This window comes from Gigantopelta aegis, chromosome 12 (assembly GCF_016097555.1).
Source record: "Gigantopelta aegis isolate Gae_Host chromosome 12, Gae_host_genome, whole genome shotgun sequence".
NCBI lineage: Eukaryota > Metazoa > Mollusca > Gastropoda > Neomphalida > Peltospiridae > Gigantopelta > Gigantopelta aegis.
In genome coordinates this window covers 16,380,592-16,403,192 of record NC_054710.1, presented here as the reverse complement: position 1 = coordinate 16,403,192, position 22,601 = coordinate 16,380,592, and the positions used below count along the sequence as shown (strand labels likewise).

The window sequence follows — 22,601 nt, the reverse complement described above, 5'->3', positions numbered from 1 at the left end:
GGACTTCTCAGAGCACTTTGTATAAACACACGCATGCATAAACGCACATGCATAAACGCACATGCAAACAGACACACACACAAATACACACTCGATCACACAAGCACTATATACCTGTACACCAGGTGGCTTTGTTTGAACACCCAACCCCAAAAAAGAGCCCCAAAAACTAGTTCACGCAGAGAATATCATTCACTGCACACATTGAATACATACACAAGTTGTCCACTGAATGAACACAAATCCCGCAGTAAATAAACACAAATCCCGCAGCAAATAAATAAATAAGTCCCGCAGCAGACAAATACATCCTGTCACACTGTAGGCACCGAGTGATTTGAACATCTCATTTCAACTGCCTAATGCAATCACAATGATCTGACTTGGTCCATTTGCATAAATGAGTCACCAAGTAGGATAACCTACAACTTGAAATAATAAACAAATATATATCAAATGTACAGGTGTTAAATACTGGCAGATACTATACACCAGGTGAATACTGGCAGATACTATACACCAGGTAAATACTGGCAGATACTATACACCAGGTAAATACTGGCAGATACTATACACCAGGTGAATACTGGCAGATACTATAAACCAGGTGAATACTGGCAGATACTATACACCAGGTGAATACTGGCAGATACTATACACCAGGTGAATACTGGCAGATACTATACACCAGGTGAATACTGGCAGATACTATACACCAGGTGAATACTGGCAGATACTATACACCAGGTGAATACTGGCAGATACTATACACCAGGTGAATACTGGCAGATACTATACACCAGGTGAATACTGGCAGATACTATACACCAGGTGAATACTGGCAGATAATATACACCAGGTGAATACTGGCAGATACTATACACCAGGTGAATACTGGCAGATACTATAAACCAGGTGAATACTGGCAGATAATATACACCAGGTGAATACTGGCAGATAATATACACCAGGTAAATACTGGCACATAATATATACCAGGTGAATACATTTTACCGTCATTAAGAAATGTCTACATGCAGGGCTTGAAATTAACAATGGCACCAGCGGCAATTGCCATCATTGAGATATAAATTGCCGAAGGTTAGGAAAATCATTAATGGTAGGGGCGAGATGTAGCCCAGTAGTAAAGCATTTGCTTGATGCTTGGTCGCTTTGGGTTCGATCCCTGTCAGTGGGCCATTGGGCTACTTCTTGCTCCAGCCAGTGCACCACGACTGGTATATCAAAGGCTGTGGTATGTGCTATCCGGTCTATAGTATGGTGCATATAAAAGATCCCTTGCTGCTAATCAAAAAGAGTAGCCCATGAAGTGGCGGCAGCGGGTTTCCTCCCTCAATATCTGTGTGGTCCTTAACCATATGTCTGACGCCATATAACCGTAAATAAAATATGTTGAATGCGTTGTTAAAGGGACACACCCTAGTTACGTTTATTTGTTAACCATTACGGCGTTGTTTTTCGCTATTAAACCCCATTTTTCACAAATAAAATTGCACTTTACTTACATTTTATTAGTTAGAATACACATTTCCATTCACCTGAAGTGCTTTTTGGTAATCCTGATGTTTGTAAAACCACGAAATGCATTTTTTGCACAAAATGTGTTGTCGAGAAAAAAACGTTAAGCAAGCGAGGTCCAATCTATTTTTAGAGGGGATATTTCCATTTCAATGTCACAGACGTTGGTATATCATTTTGGTTCGGTTTGTTTTCTCGTGCACGGTTCGCACAATCAACGTCCGATTTGTTGTTGTTCATTTGTGAGATTTTTCTTCACAGTTCGTGAACATTTTGAGTAACAATAAAGTTCAGACAAGTAAGTGTCTCAATACAAAACGTTACAAACCCTTAAAACCAATAATAAGTCTTACGATATCTGGAGAGGGGATACAACCAGGACAGAACAGTTGGAACATGTCCAGGAGAGGTGAAACAAACACACTCCAAGTCTGTGAAATTTGTCGTGACTAGGCATTGTTTTGCTTCTACCGGTGACATCAGAATACTAACTTTCAAAATTATGTCAAGCAATTGGGACATGGGACCCATGGTATTATCGAAAAACCTGCTTTTTCACTCCATTTGATAAAAAGAAAAAGGTTTGTAGATTAACCAAAAAATTTATTTTCGCTGGATGGAACTAGGGTGTGCGGCTTTAAATAAAACATTTCATTCCTTCCATTAATGGCACTTCTTTGCTGCTGGATCAAATATTTCTTAATGACAGCAAAATGTATTCACCTGGTGTATATTACCTGCCAGTATTTAACATTCGTACATTTGATATATTTCTACATGCAGCAAAATAACCTTCCAGTCATGTTTATTTTCTGCTAAAATCACTTTTTAGAAAATAGCCTTAGGCAGGCTCAAAAGTGTCATTGGTGGATCGTTTCACACTGCAACATTTTTTGTTCAAATTGCCATGGGCAACAAATGTTTAAGTTCGAGGCCTGACAACAGCAGAATATTTTAAATACATATCCAGTATGTTTGTGGTCGTGTGCTAAATACACAGAACTTCACATACGTTGTTTTTGCTTCCTATTTACTGCACGAGTTTATTTTGCGCAAGAATATAAACCAAGACCGCATAGCGGTTTGGTATGTTCTTTCACAAAATGATACGTCCAATTAGAACGAAAACAAGATGTGAAGTTCTGATTTATTAAGACCTTCTTTTATGTTTTACAAAAACAGTTTTGCAATTTAATGTCATCATCACTTTGATAAACCTATGATCAAAACTCCTTTCACGGATTTGCTTAACGTTAAGAATCATACTCTGCAGCAGTCTTGTGTAATGTTTCAAATATGATATGATGTAATTTGTAAATCATATATTACATCAGTAAATAAAAGGTGCTAACTGCAGTAAAAAGGAAAAGGGAATTCCCCATTTAAAAGTTCCGGTCCATACTGCAAATATGTGCGATACAAAATAAATTTATCACACAGTTTCAAAATGCCTTTATGATTATCATTATAGCAAGATTGAATAGGTATGTAATAAATGATGTTAACACTTTGAACCACGTTCGCTTGCTTTGTGACTTCATACCAAGTTGTAGGTTTTCGCATGTGACTCTCCAGATTATCACCCTATACTCAGTGATTGTCTGTAACGAGGTTCTCTGAGTCTGGCAGTGAACGGAACTGTTTCTTGTCTCTGTGGCGACGTATCTTGTAGTATATCGCCACAACAGCGAGAGGAAGAAACCCGACGATGCACACACCGGTCATGACGTAGGCGACGATGAGGGTCACGGTGTTGTCTTTCACCGGCTTCACGTACGCACATGCCGACAACGCCGACTCTGTCAAAGAAAAATAGTTAAATAAAAATAGAGGAAAGGAATGATTACGGAAATAGGAAATGTTTTATTTAACAATGCACTCAACACATTTTATTTACGGTTATATGGCGTCAAGCATATGGTTAAGGACCACACAGATAATGACAGAGGAAACCCACTGTCGCCACTTCATGGGCTACTCTTTTCGACTAGCAGCAAGGGATCTTTTACATACACTATCCCAGACAGGATAGCACATACCACGGCCTTTGATATACCAGTCGTGGTGCACTGGCTGTACAACTGGGCTACGTCCCACCTGATTAAAAATATTTTGGTATATAACAAACTGGGCTACGTCCCATTAGAACGTCAAGTGGGACATAAGACGTTGACATTATGCAATGACATCATCGATTGGTGCACTACAACCGTACCGGAACAGCAACCAAACGAGATTAGTGATATAAATTAAAATGGATTATGGGTAATAAATAGGATATTAAACTTGCTACCGTTTCATATCATGTTTATGTCCCTCATGAAATAATTTTCAATGTCACTCACTAAAGCTTATGACAATTAAAAATGATTTCACACGGGACATAAACATGATATGAAACGGACGCTCATTTAATATCCTATAATAACATGTCAATGATGAAGGTTATTGGATTTATCCTGTAGCTGTAAGAATGTTACTGTTTCTATCCTGTAACTCAACAAGAGAGTGGGGACATCATCTTTATTCCCAACGTTCGACATGCTCGAAATAAACAAGAAACGTTTTGCAGTATGACAAACAAAATTCATCACTTCATTCTTGTAATATGTTATATTTTACATCTCAATAGTTTTTAAAAATCATAATTCCTAAATTTAAAAAACTGAAACCCCTCTAAATCTGACACCCACAGGACCAAGTGAAAATCCACTTTTAAGGAGTGTCCGGTTTACAGAGGTGCTCCTCCATGTCTATATTTAAAAAGACTGAAACATCGAGTCTTGAGGGATTTCTGGTTTACAGAGGGTCCGGTTTAGAGAGGTGCTCCTCCAGGTCTATATTTAAAAAAGACTGAAACATCGAGTCTGGAGGGATTTCTGGTTTACAGAGGGTCCGGTTTAGAGGGGTTTCACTGTATCATAAATTCAATGCGAGAAACCGGCCTCGGTGGCGTCGCGGTTAGGCCATCCGTCTACAGGCTGGTAGGTACTGGGTTCAGATCCCAGTCGAGGCATGGGATTTTTAATCCAGATACCAACTCCAAACCTTGAGCGAGTGCTCCGCATGGCTCAATGGGTTAGTCTAAACCACTTGCACCGACCAGTGATCCATAACTGGTTCAACAAAGGCCATGGTTTGTGCTATCGTGCCTGTGGAAAGCGCAAATAAAAGATCCCTTGCTGTCTGTTGTAAAAGAGTAGCCTATGTGGCAACAGCGGGTTTCCTCTAAAAACAGTGTCAGAATGACCATATGTTTGACGTCCAATAGCCGATGATATGATAAAAATCAATGTGCTCTAGTGGCGTCGTTAAATAAAACAAACTTTTACTTTTACTGCTAAAAATAGGTTACACAAGACTGAACCCATTAAAGGTGCAGTCTCCAGAATACTTTTACCTGTATTAGTTAACCATTTATTATTCATCCATTTTATTTTTCTGTCCATTATGCCCCATTCCAGGTCTGGCTTTGGCAATTACCTCTATCTTTGTTAAAAGGCCACATTTTTAATCTCTCACATCACCTAATATAGTATAACCTGACCTGTATTAACCAGCCACCTGTCGTTAAAGACCACTTTTTGATAGTCCCTTTGATGGGTGCTTAAAGTGACAGACCCTAGTTTCAACATGTGAAAATTAACACTAACTTTAGTTAATCTACAAACCTGTAACACATTTGGATAGTTAGAAATTAAGTAAAACATGAGTCTGTGACTTTGAAATGGTGAAATACCCTCTCAAAATAGACTAAAACGTGACTATAACTGTTACTTCCTAGATGCGTTTTTAAAAATATCAGAAATGCATTTTGTGATATTAAAAACACCAGGATGACCAAAAACACTTCGAATGTACGGAAATTGATAATCTAAACAATAAAATCTAAGTAAAGTATGATTTAAGTTATCGAAAATGGTTATAATAGTAAAAGATATGCGTTAGTGTTTAAAAACTAGGGCATGTCCCTTTAAACCGGCCTCGGTGGCGTCGTGGTACTGGGTTCGGATCCCTGAGTGAGTGCTCCGCAAGGCTCAATGGGTAGGTGTAAACCACTTGCACCGACCAGTGATCCATAACTGGTTCAACAAAGGCCATGATTTGTGCTATCCTGCCTGTGGGAAGCGCAAATAAAAGATCCCTTGCTGCTAATTGGAAGAGTAGTCCATGTAGTGGCGACAGCGGGTTTCCTCTCAAAATCTGTGTGGTCCTTAACCATATGTCTGACGCCATATAACCGTAAATAAAATGTGTTGAGTGCGTCGTTAAATAAAACATTTCTTTCTTTTATTCCTTTAAAACAGTTTTAAGTATTTATTTTTTTGCTGAGCTGATAACTCTCAAAAAGGAGATTGCGTCTTTAACTGACAAACCATCAAAGGTTGTGGTATATGCTGTACTGTCTATGGGATGGTGCATATAAAAAATTCCTTGCTGTTAATCAAAAAGTGTAGCCCATGAAGTAGCGACAGCGGGTTTCCTCTCAATATCTGTGTGGTCCTTAACCAGATGTCTGATGCCATATAACTGTAAATAAAATGTGTTGAGTGCAGGGCTCACGCGACTGGGCGAAGTGAGCCCAAACTTCGCTCTGACCAGCCTGACTTCGTCATGCTAGTCACTGTAAGGCGAAATCTGTGTCGCCTTTTTAAAAATAGCCATCACTTGCAATGTACACAATCATGGATGAATGGTGAATAACTTGAGGAACACCTATTCAAAGATAATAATTAAGTGTGAATGGCCTGAGAGTTTGAAGAGAGACTGGCGCCACAAAATCATGCGACAGGCTCACAGATTAGATGGTCTAGCTCAGACAACACCCGTGTCTGGCACTAATAGTTCGCCTAAACATGCTACTAACTGTTAAAGCGTATTGTCAAGCAAATGTGCTGGAAATTGAACAAGGGTGGGATCTAGACTATGACAAGTGCATTTTTTTAGGGAGTTTGGGTCATGCTCCACCGGAAAATATATTGAACCACAAATATTTGTTTGGAGCAGCAGACCTCGACGTGAAAAAAATGCAGGGAGTAATTAACTAGTTTTACGTAGACTTTGTCATAATTAATAAATTCAACATACAAAACAGATGTCGAAATTATAAAATAGTAAAGGCAAACCTGTCCTAGCAGATTTTTAATATATATGCACTCATAATAAGCGGTGACCTGTCCTACACACCCAGCGGCCACTTAAACTGGATCCCCAAGTCATTAAAATGCCTGTGTTAAGCGGCCACTGTAAATTCTTTAAATATTTTATTGTAAACAACAGTGACACGGTGCAGCAGATAAGCAATGTTCACACCTTCACAGATACTAGTACCCATTCAGTCTGACAACTCCACAGTGTATCAATTAAGAAACTGTGACTGTGGAATGCATTTAATTGCCTCTGGGTAATCTAAGCTTGACCATGGTAGATTAATCTATTGGGACAATACTCTGCATGGAGTAGTTATTAAATGAAATGAGAAGACAAACTTGTGAGAGAATGAATTCTAATCGGTTAAATTCGTGCTTTTCAATTACATTTCATTATTTCTAAAGAAGGCAATGTGTGGAAAGGTGATTTTTAAAAAACCCTAGAGCACATATCCATCAATTAGCAGTACAGACGGTAAACAAAAATAATAATAAAATAAAATAAATTAAAATACAGATTGTAAAAGTTGCACCTGTATTAAGATAACTTCTTTTTGCGTATTTTATTTTATGGATCAAAAATTCAAGTCTCCCTGCTGTTAAAAACTTCGCCCTCTGTAATGTTTGAGAGAGAAGTGACTTCGCTCTATGATTTTGACCTCACCTGATGCCTGGAGAGAGTCGTTAAATAAAACATTTTCTTCCTTCTTAACTGACAAATGAACTTTGACCTACCAGTCGTGAATGGGCCCTCCACGTAGGACGGTGCTCCTGACGTATGTTTCGGCACGCACGTCGTGTTAGCAAACCCAATGGATTTGTTAATCCGGTTAAACACAACATAGAACGCTTCCATCAGAACAGCTCCTATAACTGTACCTGAAACAGACCAAATAACATTCACGTCAAGTTGCTGCCATACGGTTTATTTTTTTTTAAAATATACGATTCCTAACACACAGTGTATAGTTTAACAAATTCCTCAGCATTAAATGTTACCATCTACTGATTTAGTGTTGTGCATTTCAAGGCATGTTACCGGCCTTGGTGGCGTCATGGTTAGTCCATCGGTCTACAGGCTGGTAGGTACTGGGTTCGGATCCCAGTCGAGGCATGGGATTTTTAATCCAGATACCGACTCCAAACCCTGAGTGAGTGCTCCGCAAGGCTCAATGGGTAGGTGTAAACCACTTGCACTGACCAGTGATCCATAACTGGTTCAACAAAGGCCATGGTTTGTGCTATCCTGCCTGTGGGAAGCACAAATAAAAGATCTCTTGCTGCTAATCGGAAATAGTAGCCTATGTAGCGGCGACAGTGGGTTTCCTCTCAAACTCTGTGTGGTCCTTAACCATATATCTGACGCCATATAACCATAAATAAAATGTGTTGAGTGCGTCGTTAAATAAAAACATTTCTTTCTTTCTTTCTCAAGGCAAGTTAAAAACATTTGTACTGCACTTAGGTTGTATTCCTATTGAAAAAAGTATGCAATAAATCTATGCAAACATACTTCTTAAACCCTACCTCTCAATGAGCCAAACTTCCTCATCGCATCAATCAACATCACTTAGGGGCAAGATACAAGTCAGTTGCTGCATAACAGGGCTTCTATATTATGGTAGCCCCACCTCGATGGCTTGTGATATTCAATGTTGAGCTAGTAAATAAATACTATTGCCATGCCCAATGGCTAGTGAATTTTTCTTTGTCAAATGTTGCAGTTAAGCCTAGTCTGTAAATATGAATATCCTGCCCCCACCCCATCCCCCCAATGTTAGTGTTTTTAAGCTCTATCTCTCTCTTTAGGTGACATATCTGATTATTACTATTATATGGTAAAATTGTATTAACTTAAAGATAAGTAGGGCTAGTGAATTTTTAATTGTGCTGGTAAAATTTTTAAATCACTAATTCAATGGCTAGTGGATTTTATAAAAAATCTATAAATCCTGTGCATAAACTTCCTTGTTGAACGCAACTGTCCTCGGTGGCGTAGTAGTTAAGCCATCAGACATAAGGCTGGTAGGTACAGGGTTCACAGCCCGGTACCGACTCCCACCCAGAGTGAGTTTTAACGACTCAGTGGGTAGGTGTAAGGCCACGATACCCCTCTTCTCTAGCACTAACTACTAACAACTAATCCACTGTCCTGGACAGCGTGCTTGAACCTTAATTGGATATAAGCACAAAAATAAGTTAAAATGAAATGTATAACACATGGTTAGTTGCACACTTTCAATGCTTTGACCGACAGCCAATAGACCCTTGTGTTCCGTACTCAGGAACATCAATTGCCAATCAAAAAAACGTAAACGCTTGTTTTGTTTAATGACACCACTAGAGCACATTGAGGTGGTTCGATCCTGTGACACAAACATCTCAGCCGAGCACTCAACCCGACTGAGATAAATTCCACCCCTCCCCTGATGAAGGCGGAGGGATGCACCCGAAACATAGGGAGATAATTGTAACAAAAATGATTTATGAATTATGATGGTTTTAACAACAGTTAATTTTTAAAACACCTGAATTTGACGAGGCGATTCCAAACTTGAAACAGCTGTTCTCTTCATCCAACAGTGACGGATCTGCCACAGCTCTTAAATAATGCTGAAAGTTTAAAGATTGTATTATATTAAAATTAATAATAGTAAATAATAACTAGACTGTGTTACAGGACGAATCGTGCACACTTTTATAGCCCTACTCTTAGCAAACACATCACCTACAGATCTTATATATGATTGTTTCTAAGACAGGACAGTGCATACCACATCCTTATATACAAAAATGCCACAAAGGGTTCAAACATTTGTACTACGAGTGTAAGCTGATCACATGCCGTAATGACAGATACATGTTTTTAATTAATTTAATAAAACATTAATTGATTATTTATGATAACTTGTATTATATTACGATGTAGTTGTGACACATCAAACATTTAATTATGAATATAACGTTCACAACTTTTAGAAATCTATACTAAGGTCGACGACAGTCACGTTTCGCACCTTGTTTTGGCTTCGTACATAATAAATGTAGCATATCTTACCGCAATTACACTTGAATGCCATATTTAGTTAAAGGTACGTTTTAATCACAAGATTATCTACAAACACATTCAGGTGCATTAGTAATGTTTTCCAGCATTCTTAAAACGGAAACGTTATGTACCCAATTTATAGTTATTGTAAGGAGATGCAAAGTGACGTCATTGGAATACTGACATCATTCAAATTCACAATTAGCTATATTATTACAATGCTTCGCCACATTAAAATAAAAACTGGTCTACTAACCTTGACCCCTGTCAAATTTCTATAACAAGCAGACAACACTGTTTACAGGTCAGTATTTTAAAAAAATTTCATAATGATATATCTGGAGAAAATATTAAGTTTTAAAAGATGAAAGAAATAAAAAGTACCTTTTGTATAATTTATCATATCAAAAAATTACCGGTTGATATGTTTTATTTATTGTGTATGAAGCCAAACCAAGGTTCCAAAAAGTGACTGTCGTTGACCTTAGCAGACGACAAAATTGTGTAGAACGCAAAAATGGCTACTAATGATCGAGTAAATGATCTCGTCAAAATTGACGGAAGACTTGTTGGTATGTAGGGTACTTAGCATTATCCAACCCCTGGGAACATTTAATGTCTTAAATGTGCAAGGTACTTTCAATATTAACGTTTATCCGCAATCAAAATCCGCAGCAGCTAGCAGTGTTGTGACTCCATCACTTAACCCACAGTAAGCTTGACTGGTCCATTGCAAATGAGGTGAACCACAAAATTTACTGTTTCCTGGTTATTACTTAATACATTTAACTCATTACTAATTAATTCAATTACTGTGCATTTGTTTGCGTTTTAGTATACACGTTTTACAATTTACAGCTGTTGATACATGTGTACTCTTTACTTATGGGCGTATAAATATGAAGTCACTTTAGAACGGGTTGTGATTTGGTTTTCAAGACATCAATGAACAAATATTACTCCGCTGTTAAGGAAACGTTAGTTTGTAAACAATGACTGGAATGTTCATTTAGCAAGACAGTTCTACGGTAATAAACAGAATATGGACACTCATATAATATCCTCTATATAATACCAGTGTCAGTTCCAGCCTGAATATTGATTCGATGAGTATGAATTGATATATTATAATTATTAATAGTGTGTACAGAACATGCTAGATGATTTACCCGGTACTAAATTATAAAAATAACAAACCGTAGTGTTATTTTAACTTCAGATTATTACAAAATATGGACCACCTGAAACGAAAGCCAGGTAGTCCCGTTAACACCCTGAAAAAATGGTGAAGATCTAACCCTGCACCTGTGTATGTTGTTCACAAGTTTGTTACATGACATATTATTTTCCATCACCTATTTCTGTGTATGGACGGAAGGAAGGAAATGTTTTATTTAATGACATAGTCAACACATTTTATTTACGGTTATATAGCATTGTACATATGGTTAAGAACCACACAGATATTGAGAGAGGAAACCCGCTATCACCACTCCGTGGGCTACCCTTTTTTATTAGCAGCAAGGGATCTTTTATATGCACCATCCCACACATACCACATCCTTTGATATACCAGTCGTGGTGCACTGGCTGGAGTGAGAAATAGCCCAATGGGCCCACCGACGGGGATCGATCCCAGACCGACCACGCATCAAGCGAGCGCTTTACCACTGGGCGATGTTCTGCCCCTTTCTGTGTATAAATACAATCCTGGGCTGTATCGACTTCCTGGCAGTTAAGAAACAGCAAAATAGGGTTGCCTTCAAAAGAGACAGCTTTATTTCAGATTCGCATTGATAACACCTAGTTCAGATACCTTTGAAGCACAAACCGGCCTCGGTGGCGTCGTGGTTAGGCCATTGGTCTACAGGCTGGTAGGTACTGGGTTCGCATACCAGTCGAGGCATGGGATTTTTAATCCAGATACCGACTCCAAACCACTGAGTGAGTGCTCCGGAAGGCTCAGTGGGTAGGTGTAAACCACTTGCACCGACCAGTGGTCCATAACTGGTTCAACAAAGGCCATGGTTTGTACTATCCTGCCTGTGGGAAGCGCAAATAAAAGATCCCTTGCTGCCTGTCATAAAAGAGTATCCTATGTAGTGACAGTGGGTTTCCTCTAAAAAATAGTGTCAGAATGACCATATGTTTGACGTCCAATAGCCGATGATAAGATAAAAAATCAATGTGCTCTAGTGGTGTCATTAAATAAAACAAACTTTACTTTTTTGAAGCACAAAATATGTACTGGTTATTATCACTATGCATGTGATTCACCAAAGAAAATTCGTTGTCCACTCTTTTGCATTTATGTTAATATGGTGGACAGTGTATTATGATTTACATCCCTGCAACCTGTAGCTTGAAGACGTAGAAGTCACAACTTGTAATTTAAAGACTGAGTTATTATGTTACCTGAGTAGTTTAAATACGAGTTCTCATATTACCTGTGGTGACAAACGTAGTTTAACGACGGAGTTATCATATTACCTGAGGTGTCAAACGTAGTTTAAAGATTGAGTTATCATATTACCTGAAGTGACAAATGTAGTTTAAAGACTGAGTTATCATATTACCTGAGGTGACAAATGTAGTTTAAATATGAGTTATCATATTACCTGTGGTGACAAATATAGTTTAAAGACTGAGTTATCATATTACCTGAGGTGTCAAATGTAGTTTAAAGATTGAGTTATCATATTACCTGAAGTGACAAATGTAGTTTAAAGACTGAGTTATCATATTACCTGAGGTGACAAATGTAGTTTAATGACCGAGTTATCATATTACCTGTGGTGACAAACGTAGTTTAAAGACTGAGTTATCATATTACCTGAAGAGACAAATGTAGTTTAAAGACTGAGTTATCATATTACCTGAGGTCACAAAAGTAGTTTAAAGACTGAGTTATCATATTACATGCTGTGACAACAGTAGTTTAAAGACTAAGTTATCATTATTACCTGAGGTGACAAATGTAATTTAAAGACTGAGTGGTCAGAGTATTGAAGAGAAACTGTAACAACAGGGAAGGCTTCAAGAGGAATACTGATACTACTCCAACACTGAATCTCCTCACCGGTCCAGAAATATTCTGACGGAAATTCTTGTAGCTGAAACAAACAGAGAAAATAATGTTATTATCCACATGGGTCAACATAACCTGAATTAATAAAAACCTTGTTATTCATTAAAATAATAATAATAACAATACGAATAGTAAAGAAATTATCAGGGGCTTCACCGATGGCAGTTTTTTGCAGACAAAAAAAAAAGATTACCATCGGTTGAAGGGACTATGTTAGGTTTTTATATTCGTTGCAAAAGTTATCTATTTAAAAATGCCGTAGGCGGGTTCAAAATTGTCGTCGTTGAGCATTTTACCTATGGCACAGACATTTCAAAATTGATGTAGGTAACAAATTCTTAATTTCGAGCCCTGCAAAGATATTTTACATACACTGTAGCACAGATACTTTACATACACTGTAGCACAGATACTTTACATACACTGTGGCACATATACTTTACATACACTGTAGCATAGATACTTTACATACACTGTAGCACATAGAGGACAATCTGTTACAAACTAATAGTAGCCACTGATTGGGGAGGATACAAATCCACTCAGGGGATCAAAGTCAAAAGTTTCTTTTGGTTAATTAATCATTTATTAATCATCAGCTACATTTAACATTTAAACATTTGATAATTTTGACATCTAGTCTTAGGGAGAAAACCTGTTGCATTTTTCCATTAGTAGGAAGGGATCTTATATAAGCAACATCCCGCAGACAGAATATACCAATTGTGGTGCACTAGCCAGAACGAGAAGTAGCCCAATGGGCCCACAGACAGAATAGCACATACCACGGCCTTTGATATACCAGTCGTGGTGCACTAGCCAGAACGAGAAGTAGCCCAATGGGCCCACAGACAGGATAGCACATACCATGGCCTTTGATATACCAGTTGTGGTGCATTGGCCAGAACGAGAAATAGCCCAATGGGCCCACAGACAGGATAGCACATACCATGGCCTTTGATATACCAGTCGTGGTGCACTAGCCAGAATGAGAAATAGTCCAATGGGCCCACAGACAGGATAGCACATACCATGACCTTTGATATACCAGTCGTGGTGCACTAGCCAGAATGAGAAGTAGTCCAATGGGCCCACGGATAGGGATCGATCCCAAAACCGACCGCGCATCAAGTGAGCGCTTTACCACTGAACTACTTCCCGCCCCTCTGATGTACAATAACCACCACACCATGTATAATACTTACTAGAAGACGGCCACTCATGTACAATAACCACCACACCATGTATAATACCTACTAGAAGACGGCCACTCATGTACAATAACCACCACACCATGTATAATACCTACTAGAAGACGGCCACTCATGTACAATAACCACCACACCATGTATAATACCTACTAGAAGACGGCCACTGATGTACAATAACCACCACACCATGTATAATACCTACTAGAAGACGGCCACTGATGTACAATAACCACCACACCATGTATAATACCTACTAGAAGACGGCCACTGATGTACAATAACCACCACACCATGTATAATACTTACTAAAAGACTGCCACTGATTTTGGCAACAATAGCTTTAAATACTTTGGTCGGAAATCTGAGGCTGGTCGTCCCACTGTCCACGATGGTCTTGTCAAAGTTGTACTGTAAACAGTTTCATTGAAATATTACACACTTTTTCCATCTCCAACAATGGTGATATCTGGTTTAAACTTGTAAAAGTATTGTATAATTAGTATTATGAAAGTAATATTATATGGAGGATAATAAATGAGTTACCAGTTATTATCAAATTTATGTCCCTCGTGAAAATGATTTCACGAGGGACATAAACTTGATAGTAACTGGTACCGAGTTTGTTATTTTATTTATTACCCCCAGCTATTTGGGTTCTTTTTTAGCCTTAAACTACTTTACTGTGCTGGGTATTGTATTTCATTCACAGTTAATTTTCAAAACTCAAAGTTCTATGTATTCCGTAAAAAAAATAAAAAAATCTATAATGAATTGCATTAAACTACCATTTTATTACAAGTTTAACACTGAAATTAGAAAGACGTAAACGCAAACATTTTAAACTACGTGACGTCATTGTGTGTGCTTTGCCAAATAGTGATGACGTCATATTTATTACCGACAAGGTGATTGATTTGTTGTCGTGAAATCATGCAATTGTTGTGTATGTTAAACCAATGCATGATAATTTCTCAGTGAGAAATTATGATTTTTATTTTCCCTGTTATGAGTGCCTGCCGGGGTAATAAATATAAAATATGTAACCACACTAAATTATACTATGAACATTAGTATAAAAACAAGGCTCACATTGGAACAAATTGTGGTTTAGCCAATTTTCAGATATACAGTCGGACAGTCAAAACTGGACCCGCTGTAAACCGGAATCCCCTCAAAACCGGACGTTTTTCATGGTCCCTTTTTAAATATCTGTACAGAAGAGAAACTCTCTAAACCGGACACCTCTTAAAACTGGACTTTTTACTTGGTCCTGAGGGTGTCCGGTTTAAAGGAGTTTCACTGTAGTATAGTATCTTCTTGAAACTTATTAAAATGTGCTTAATCTAAGGAATATTTTATTTGCCGAACACTAAATGTTGTAACCACTTTGTGTAAAAATTAGCAAATGGTTAATTTGGCAATGTACAGGGTGAGCCCTGAAAAATACCAAGAACATGAGTATTTATAAATAATTAAATTTCCTTTGCATCTACACACTTTATGTCAATCTGACTGATCAAGCGGTGCTTACTTTTTTGCTACTGAAAGTCATAGTGTGCACATTATTTCTGACAGTTCATACTTGGATGAACAAAAAAATAATTGCGGTCAATTCTTAAATATACTATGAACACGAGTATTTAAAAAATATACTATGAACACGAGTGTCTATAAATATACTATGAACACGAGTGTCTATAAATGTACTATGAACACGAGTATCTATAAATGTACTATGAACACGAGTGTCTATAAATATACTATGAACACGAGTATCTATAAATGTACTATGAACACGAGTATCTATAAATGTACTATGAACACGAGTATCTATAAATGTACTATGAACACGAGTATCTATAAATGTACTATGAACACGAGTATCTATAAATGTACTATGAACACGAGTGTCTATAAATATACTATGAATATGAGTATCTATAAATATACTATGAACACGAGTATCTATAAATGTACTATGAACACGAGTAAATATCTGAGTATCTATAAAATATAAAATACTATGAACATGAACACGAGTAATCTATAAAAAATATACATGAGTACAATATACTACAAAAGTTAAAGTTTGTTTTGTTTAATGACACCATTAGAGCATATTGTATTTAAATATACTATAAATGTATGAACACGAGTATCTATAAATATACTATGAATATGAGTAATTTCTATATTGATTTAAATATACTATGAATATGAGTATCTATAAATAAACTATGAACACTATGATAAATGACGATATGAACACGAGTATCTATAAATATACTATGAAGTATGATATACTACAAAAGTTTAAAGTTTTGTTTTGTCTAATACACCATTAGAGCACTATGATACTATGAGTATCTATAAATATACTATGAACACGAGTATCTATAAATGTACTATGAAACAGGGCTCACATTGTCAAAGGCCAAATTAACCAAATTTTTACAATATGTAGCAGTTAGCTAAAAACAAAATCGCGTTTTAAAAAACAATAATTCAATAAAATATTCTGGCTAAGACAAAATCCTTTCCAGTGTTAGTCCTGATGAACATGAGTATCTATAAATCAACTATGAACATGAGAATCAAAATAACAACACTACTAGAGCACATTGATTTATTAATCCACAGCTATTGGATGTCAAACATTTGGTACATTTTTGACATATAGTCTTAGAGAGGAAACCAGCTGCATTTTTCCATTAGTAGCAAAGGATCTTTTATATGCACCATCCCACAGACAGGATAGCACATACCACAGCCTTTGATATACCAGTCGTGGTGCTCTGGCTGGAATGAGAAATAGCCCAATAGGCTCACTGACAGGGATCGATGCTAAACCAACCACACATCAAGCAAGCACTTTATCAATGGTCTACGTCCCAACGGAACATGAGAATCGCTGTGCGATACTAAATATATTACACACTGTGGACTGACCTCTTTACAGTCTAGACTAAGACTTGTTCCCGCCACGTGCACATCGGTGATGACCACCTCGTAATACCATTCCTTATAGATGGGTGTGTATAATACCTCACCTGTGTAGAGATCTGGCGAAATGTCGCCCATTACCTGTCAGAAAAAAACGTTAGAACCAATTAAATCTCACAGGACATAGAGGGCTCGAAACGGCCTGTGTCCAGGTCACCAAATGCGACCAAAGTCCCGTTTGGGCGACTTGAATATTAAAAAATAATGTCATTAGTCACCTAAATAATATTTATGAGCCACTATTAATATTTGTATTGCATTTATTTATTCCAGATTAAAATCTTGCTCATGGTTTGTGGTTCACATACCTTAATTTGCCAACATCCATTATTATTTTTTGGGCCATCATATTCTTTTGGCTAGTTTCGAGCCCTAACATATATCTTTTAAAAATTCTGATTTAATTAGTGACAGTCACGATCAATATGAAAATTAATTTTAAAATTGAGAAGCTTGTACAATGCATAGCAAATGGGATACTACACAAAAGCCGCCCTGAATCTACATTTCAACCTACAGAAAGAAAGAAATGTTTTATTTAACGACGCACTCAACACATTTTATTTATGGTTATATGGCGTCAGACATATGGTTAAGGACCACACAGAGTTTAGAGAGGACACCTGCTGTCGCCACTACATGGGCTACTCTTCAACCTACAGAAACACACAAGCCCATTAACGTGAAAGAAAGGAAGGAACGAATGTTTTATTTAATGATGCACTCAACACATTTTAATTACGCTTGTATGGCCTCAGACGTATGGCTAAGGACCACACAAATAATGAGAGGAAACCCACTGTTGTAATGGGCTACTCTTTCCTATTAGCAGCAAGGGGTATTTTATTTCCAGCAGGACAGCACATACCGAAGCCTTTGAAAAAAAGAAGTTATTACATTAAAATCCTTTTCCTCAGCTAGCTGTGCTACTCGCCAAATTTTATTTTAATCTGGCAAAGAAAAGTTTATATAATAATTGAATCTAAAAAAAAATTGAAAAATAACTGGATTTTGCCATTTTTTAAAGGTAATTTGGCCAGCCCTGACTTCACTGTTGTGTTGTGCACTGCATCAACATGCAGGATTTAAGCTGCTGTCTGTTAATTCTCCAAATTCGATTTAATGTTAAATTTGGCAAATATGTCATTACCAATTTGCCAAAAAGCTAATTTGAAAACCGTGTGCCATTTGTATGTGTATAGCTAAACATTTTTTTAATAATTCTGTTTAGCTGAATGTTACCTGAATTTGGCTACAGATTTTATTAAATTCGCCAACCTGCTATTAACTTTTGGAATCCAGCTTAAACCCTAAGTATGTGTAACATATCAGGGCCCTGTTCCACGAAGCGATCTTAGCACTAAGATCACCTTAGTGCACAAGGTAGCTATGGATTTAAGGTGATCTTAGGGCTAAGATTGCTTTGTGAAACGGGGCCCAGGCCTTGACCGTAACTTTTTTCAGTCGTAGCCCACCTGGCCACCAAGTCTTAAAATCTGGCAGCCCTCAGTAAGAATTGGTAGCCTCACAATTTTAATAAATTTTAAAAAGAGACAAAAAGGCAGACTCATTTACTTTTATTTAAACATGTTGTTTTAGGTGGGGGTTTTAGATGTTTAAGCGGAGGGAGGGAGGGAGAGGGAGAGAGAGAGAGAGAGAGATGGAGAGAGAGAGAGAGAGAGAGAGAGAGAGAGAGAGAGAGAGAGAGAGAGAGATGAAGAGAGAGAGGGAGATAGAGAGAGAGAGAGATAGAGGGAGGGAGGGAGGGGGAGAGAGATGGAGAGAGAGAGAGGAGAGAGATGGAGAGAGAGAGAGATGGAGATGGAGAGAGGAGAGAGAGAGAGAGAGAGAGAGAGAGAGAGAGAGAGAGAGAGAGAGAGAGAGAGAGATGAGCGAGAGAGAGATTGAGAGAGCGAGAGAGAGAGAGAGAGAGAGAGAGAGAGAGAGAGAGAGAGAGACTACTAGGTTTATACATGTGGTAGCCCGAGCAACAAATGGGTAGCCAAAAAAGCCCGGGCTACCACTAAGGTCGAGCCCTGCATACCATTGTGCCGGACATCATGCTGTAGGATGTGTTGAAGGGAAGACTTGCTCCACACAGCTGCATAGAAAACTGATCCTTGACGTGACCTTCTTGGACCAGGGTGTCAAAGTACGGCACCACAGAGCTGTCCGGCTGAAAAACACAGAAAGGAATAGCTAACAATGACTGAGCACATTTTAAACTATGGCTATTGGGGTTTTAACACATACACAGACAATGAAGGAATGTTTAACAACACCCCAGCAGGCAGGCAGAGAGAGAGAGAGAGAGAGAGAAGCAAAATAATGTTTTAGGGTGGGGTTTTGTAAATCATGAGTATTATACTGTGAAATATACTTATTGAAACTAAATGATAACCGTTAATGAACAATAAAGTTTTTTGTTTAAATCATTAAACAGAATCTGGGTGAAATATTCAAAATTAACACATTAATATGTGACAGAATGAAGTGTCTCGTATGTGGCATTATAATATTTTCAAAGCCTTCATGACAAGATTAGGCCCTCTCTCTTCTGTCTCTGTCTGTCTGTCTGTCTGTCTCTCTCCCTCCCTCTCTCTCTCTTTCACGCTTCCTCCTGCTCTTCCTCCCTCCTCTCTAAGTATCTCTCTCCCTCCTCGTCTCCATCTCTCCCCACTCCCTCTCCCTCCCCCTCTCTCTCTCCCTCTCTCTCTCTTTAAAGTTATGGGGCTATCGATTTTTATTGAGGGCTACTAGATTTTATAAACTGAAAAAAAACTTAATGTCAAGGCCTGTATACACGTATAATATACCTGTACAGGGGTGCAGAAATGGAACATATTTCACTTGCCCACCGGACCACAACCAACTAAAATTTACTAGCCTGCAATAATTTCTACTAGTCCACTAGTCTATAGAATAATATATTATAATATACAGTGTCTTCACTTCAAATGATATATATGAATATATTGACAAAACATTATCAAGAACACCTGGTAAGTGATCAACATCACATGGCAAACAAAATCAAAAAGACAGATCACCCGTCAGACTGGTACTTGCATTTTTTAACTCATCCGTCTGAATTTTTACTCACATTTGGCGAGCAAGGGAGTACTTTCTGCACCCCTGCTGTATTCTCATAACACGCTCAGAATTACTAATCACAGTGGAAGGCTACTTGGCCTGGTGCTCATAAAACGTTTAGAGTCTTAGACTTGAGACTAATAGAGTCTGAGGCACTAATGTCATGACAACGCCATGCAAACTGTATGTGTGTGACGTCATTTCAGATTTAGTCTGGACTCCCTAAAAGTTTTATAAGCACGGGCCGTGGACACGAAACTGCATTGGCCCACATCAGATTATGCAGACTGCGAGTGTGTGAGAGAGTAATAAAAACAATATCCTCTCACCCGTGATATGGCCTGGAACGCAAGTCCCATGATGCCTTGCCAGTCGGACGTGTTGATGTAAAAGTTTGACGATTTCGTGATGAACGCGATGTGCGACCTCACTGTGACATTAACGACAGCCGGAATGGTGACCAGGTCAGTTCCCAGGATGCCCTCCCAGTCCCCCTGAGTGTACGGAACATAGACAGTGGTCCCACTCTCCTCGTAGGTCGTGGATCTGAAAACAGAACAAAATACATGTATTATTCACAACATGTATTGGAGGTGGGGGATGGATCAACCGAGGTGGTTTGATCCTGCGACACAAGTACCTCAAGCGAGCATTCAACCGACTGATCTAAATCAGAGTGTACATTAGAGCTGTAACAATACAGGAGGTCGCGACAAGTATCTCGAGACTTAGGTCATAATACAATATGTATCACAATACTTAACTTTTCACATCAATCATTGATAATTAAACTGTTTAGTTCAAGTTTATGAAACATGATAACCTTAATCAAAATTTAAGACATGACACAAGCTGTATTACAGGATAGGTTTATTGTCACCTGACAATAAAATGAAATTATGTTTTCATTGCTCAGTGCATGTTCGTCAATTTCTGCTTCAAATTTTTTACCAAAAATTGAATTAATAAAACATGAATGTATCGTATTGTATACAATACAGCTTTCCTGAATCGATGTATCATATCGTGACCCATGTATTACGATACGATACTGTATCGCCGTATCATTACAGCTTTAGTGTACATGTATACAGACATCTGTCCTAATCTCCTCATATAATGTGGATCTAAGTACAGACAAGAACCAGGGATTAATGCTTGTTGACTTTTTGTTGAGTAATGGCCACCTATAATTTTATTTTCACCTGCTATTTTTATTTTTAATGACATCACTGAGAACAACCTTTATCATTAATAATATTATATACAGTATGGAGGGGGTAAATGTAGCGAAGAGTTTACGGCACAGTTGTCCTTTTCACCACTTTTCATGTGGATTTGAAAACGGGGGAAAATAACACACTGTTACAACAATTATAGAAGAGAACTCGCTGTTATCAATATAGTTGGGGAGATGGTACCGGGATGAAGCTCAGTGGCAGACACACCACAAAATGAAAACCAGGTTAAGACATATTTCATGTCATGGTGAAGCATTTACATGTCACTTCAGATACAATAACTACAACATCAGGGCTAGATCTGGCACTCGCCAAATTTGCCACTTGTGAATTTTAAAAACAACTGGCGAACTTTATTTTAATTTGGCGAAAGAATTTCATGTATTAATTGATATTCTATTACAAAATAACTGGATATCTATAAAATTTGGAAGTTTAATATGTAATTTGGCGACATTTTCTGCTGATCCACAGCTAGACATGAACATATTTTACTGTGATTTCACTTCTTATTTTGTAAATGGAACAATTATTTTTTTCATATTACACAGTGTTCGAGATCAACGGTATCCCAATATCCTGGGGATACCAGAATTTATTTCTGGATACCAGACTTCAAGAATCCAGTATCCCAACGGGATACCATATAATGTTTTTTGGGTGTTTTTTTTAATCCTGCGTTTTTATTTTTCGCTGAAACAATGAAAGTCGTTATTTACTGGTGAAGTTAAGTAAGAGTGTCGTCCAAGTTTGTTACGATGTTATATATTAATTTCATTTAAGTGGGATACTAAATTCTCAGGTGGGACCCACATTTTGAAATGTTAGTATCCAACTGGGATACTGCCCATAATGTTTAACACTGTTTCTATGCATTGATTAGTAACCTTCAAGTCACGCAGTCATGGGGTACTGGCTGAAACGAAAGTTATGTTTGTTTTATTTAACGACGCCATTAGAGCACATTGATTTTTTATCTTATCATCGGCTATTGGACGTCAAACATATGGTCATTCTGACACTGGTTTTTAGAGGAAACCCGCTGTCGCCACATAGGCAGCAAGGGATCTTTTATTTGCGTTTCCCACAGGTAGGATAGCACAAACCATGGCCTTTGTTGAACCAGTTATGGATCACTGGTCGGTGAAAGTGGTTTACACCTACCCACTGAGCCTTGCGGAGCACTCACTCAGGGTTTGGAGTCGGTATCTGGATTAAAAATCCGAT

At 37.9% G+C, this 22,601-nt stretch overlaps 1 protein-coding gene across 1 annotated transcript in view; it reads right to left on the bottom strand.

Annotated features, from left to right (window-relative positions):
* Nucleotides 1-2,901: 2,901 nt before the first annotated feature.
* LOC121386472 (beta-secretase 1-like) overlaps nt 2,902-22,601 on the bottom strand; it is a 28,228-nt gene continuing 8,528 nt past the window's right edge. The window contains exons 4-11 of the mRNA XM_041517387.1: nt 20,463-20,679; nt 19,085-19,216; nt 16,987-17,121; nt 14,344-14,445; nt 12,702-12,851; nt 9,218-9,302; nt 7,425-7,568; nt 2,902-3,338 (exon numbers count right to left, since the gene is read on the bottom strand). Of these exons, the coding sequence (XP_041373321.1) occupies nt 3,130-3,338; nt 7,425-7,568; nt 9,218-9,302; nt 12,702-12,851; nt 14,344-14,445; nt 16,987-17,121; nt 19,085-19,216; nt 20,463-20,679 (1,174 nt within the window). The 3' untranslated portion in view covers nt 2,902-3,129. The remainder of the gene's footprint in view (nt 3,339-7,424; nt 7,569-9,217; nt 9,303-12,701; nt 12,852-14,343; nt 14,446-16,986; nt 17,122-19,084; nt 19,217-20,462; nt 20,680-22,601) is intronic.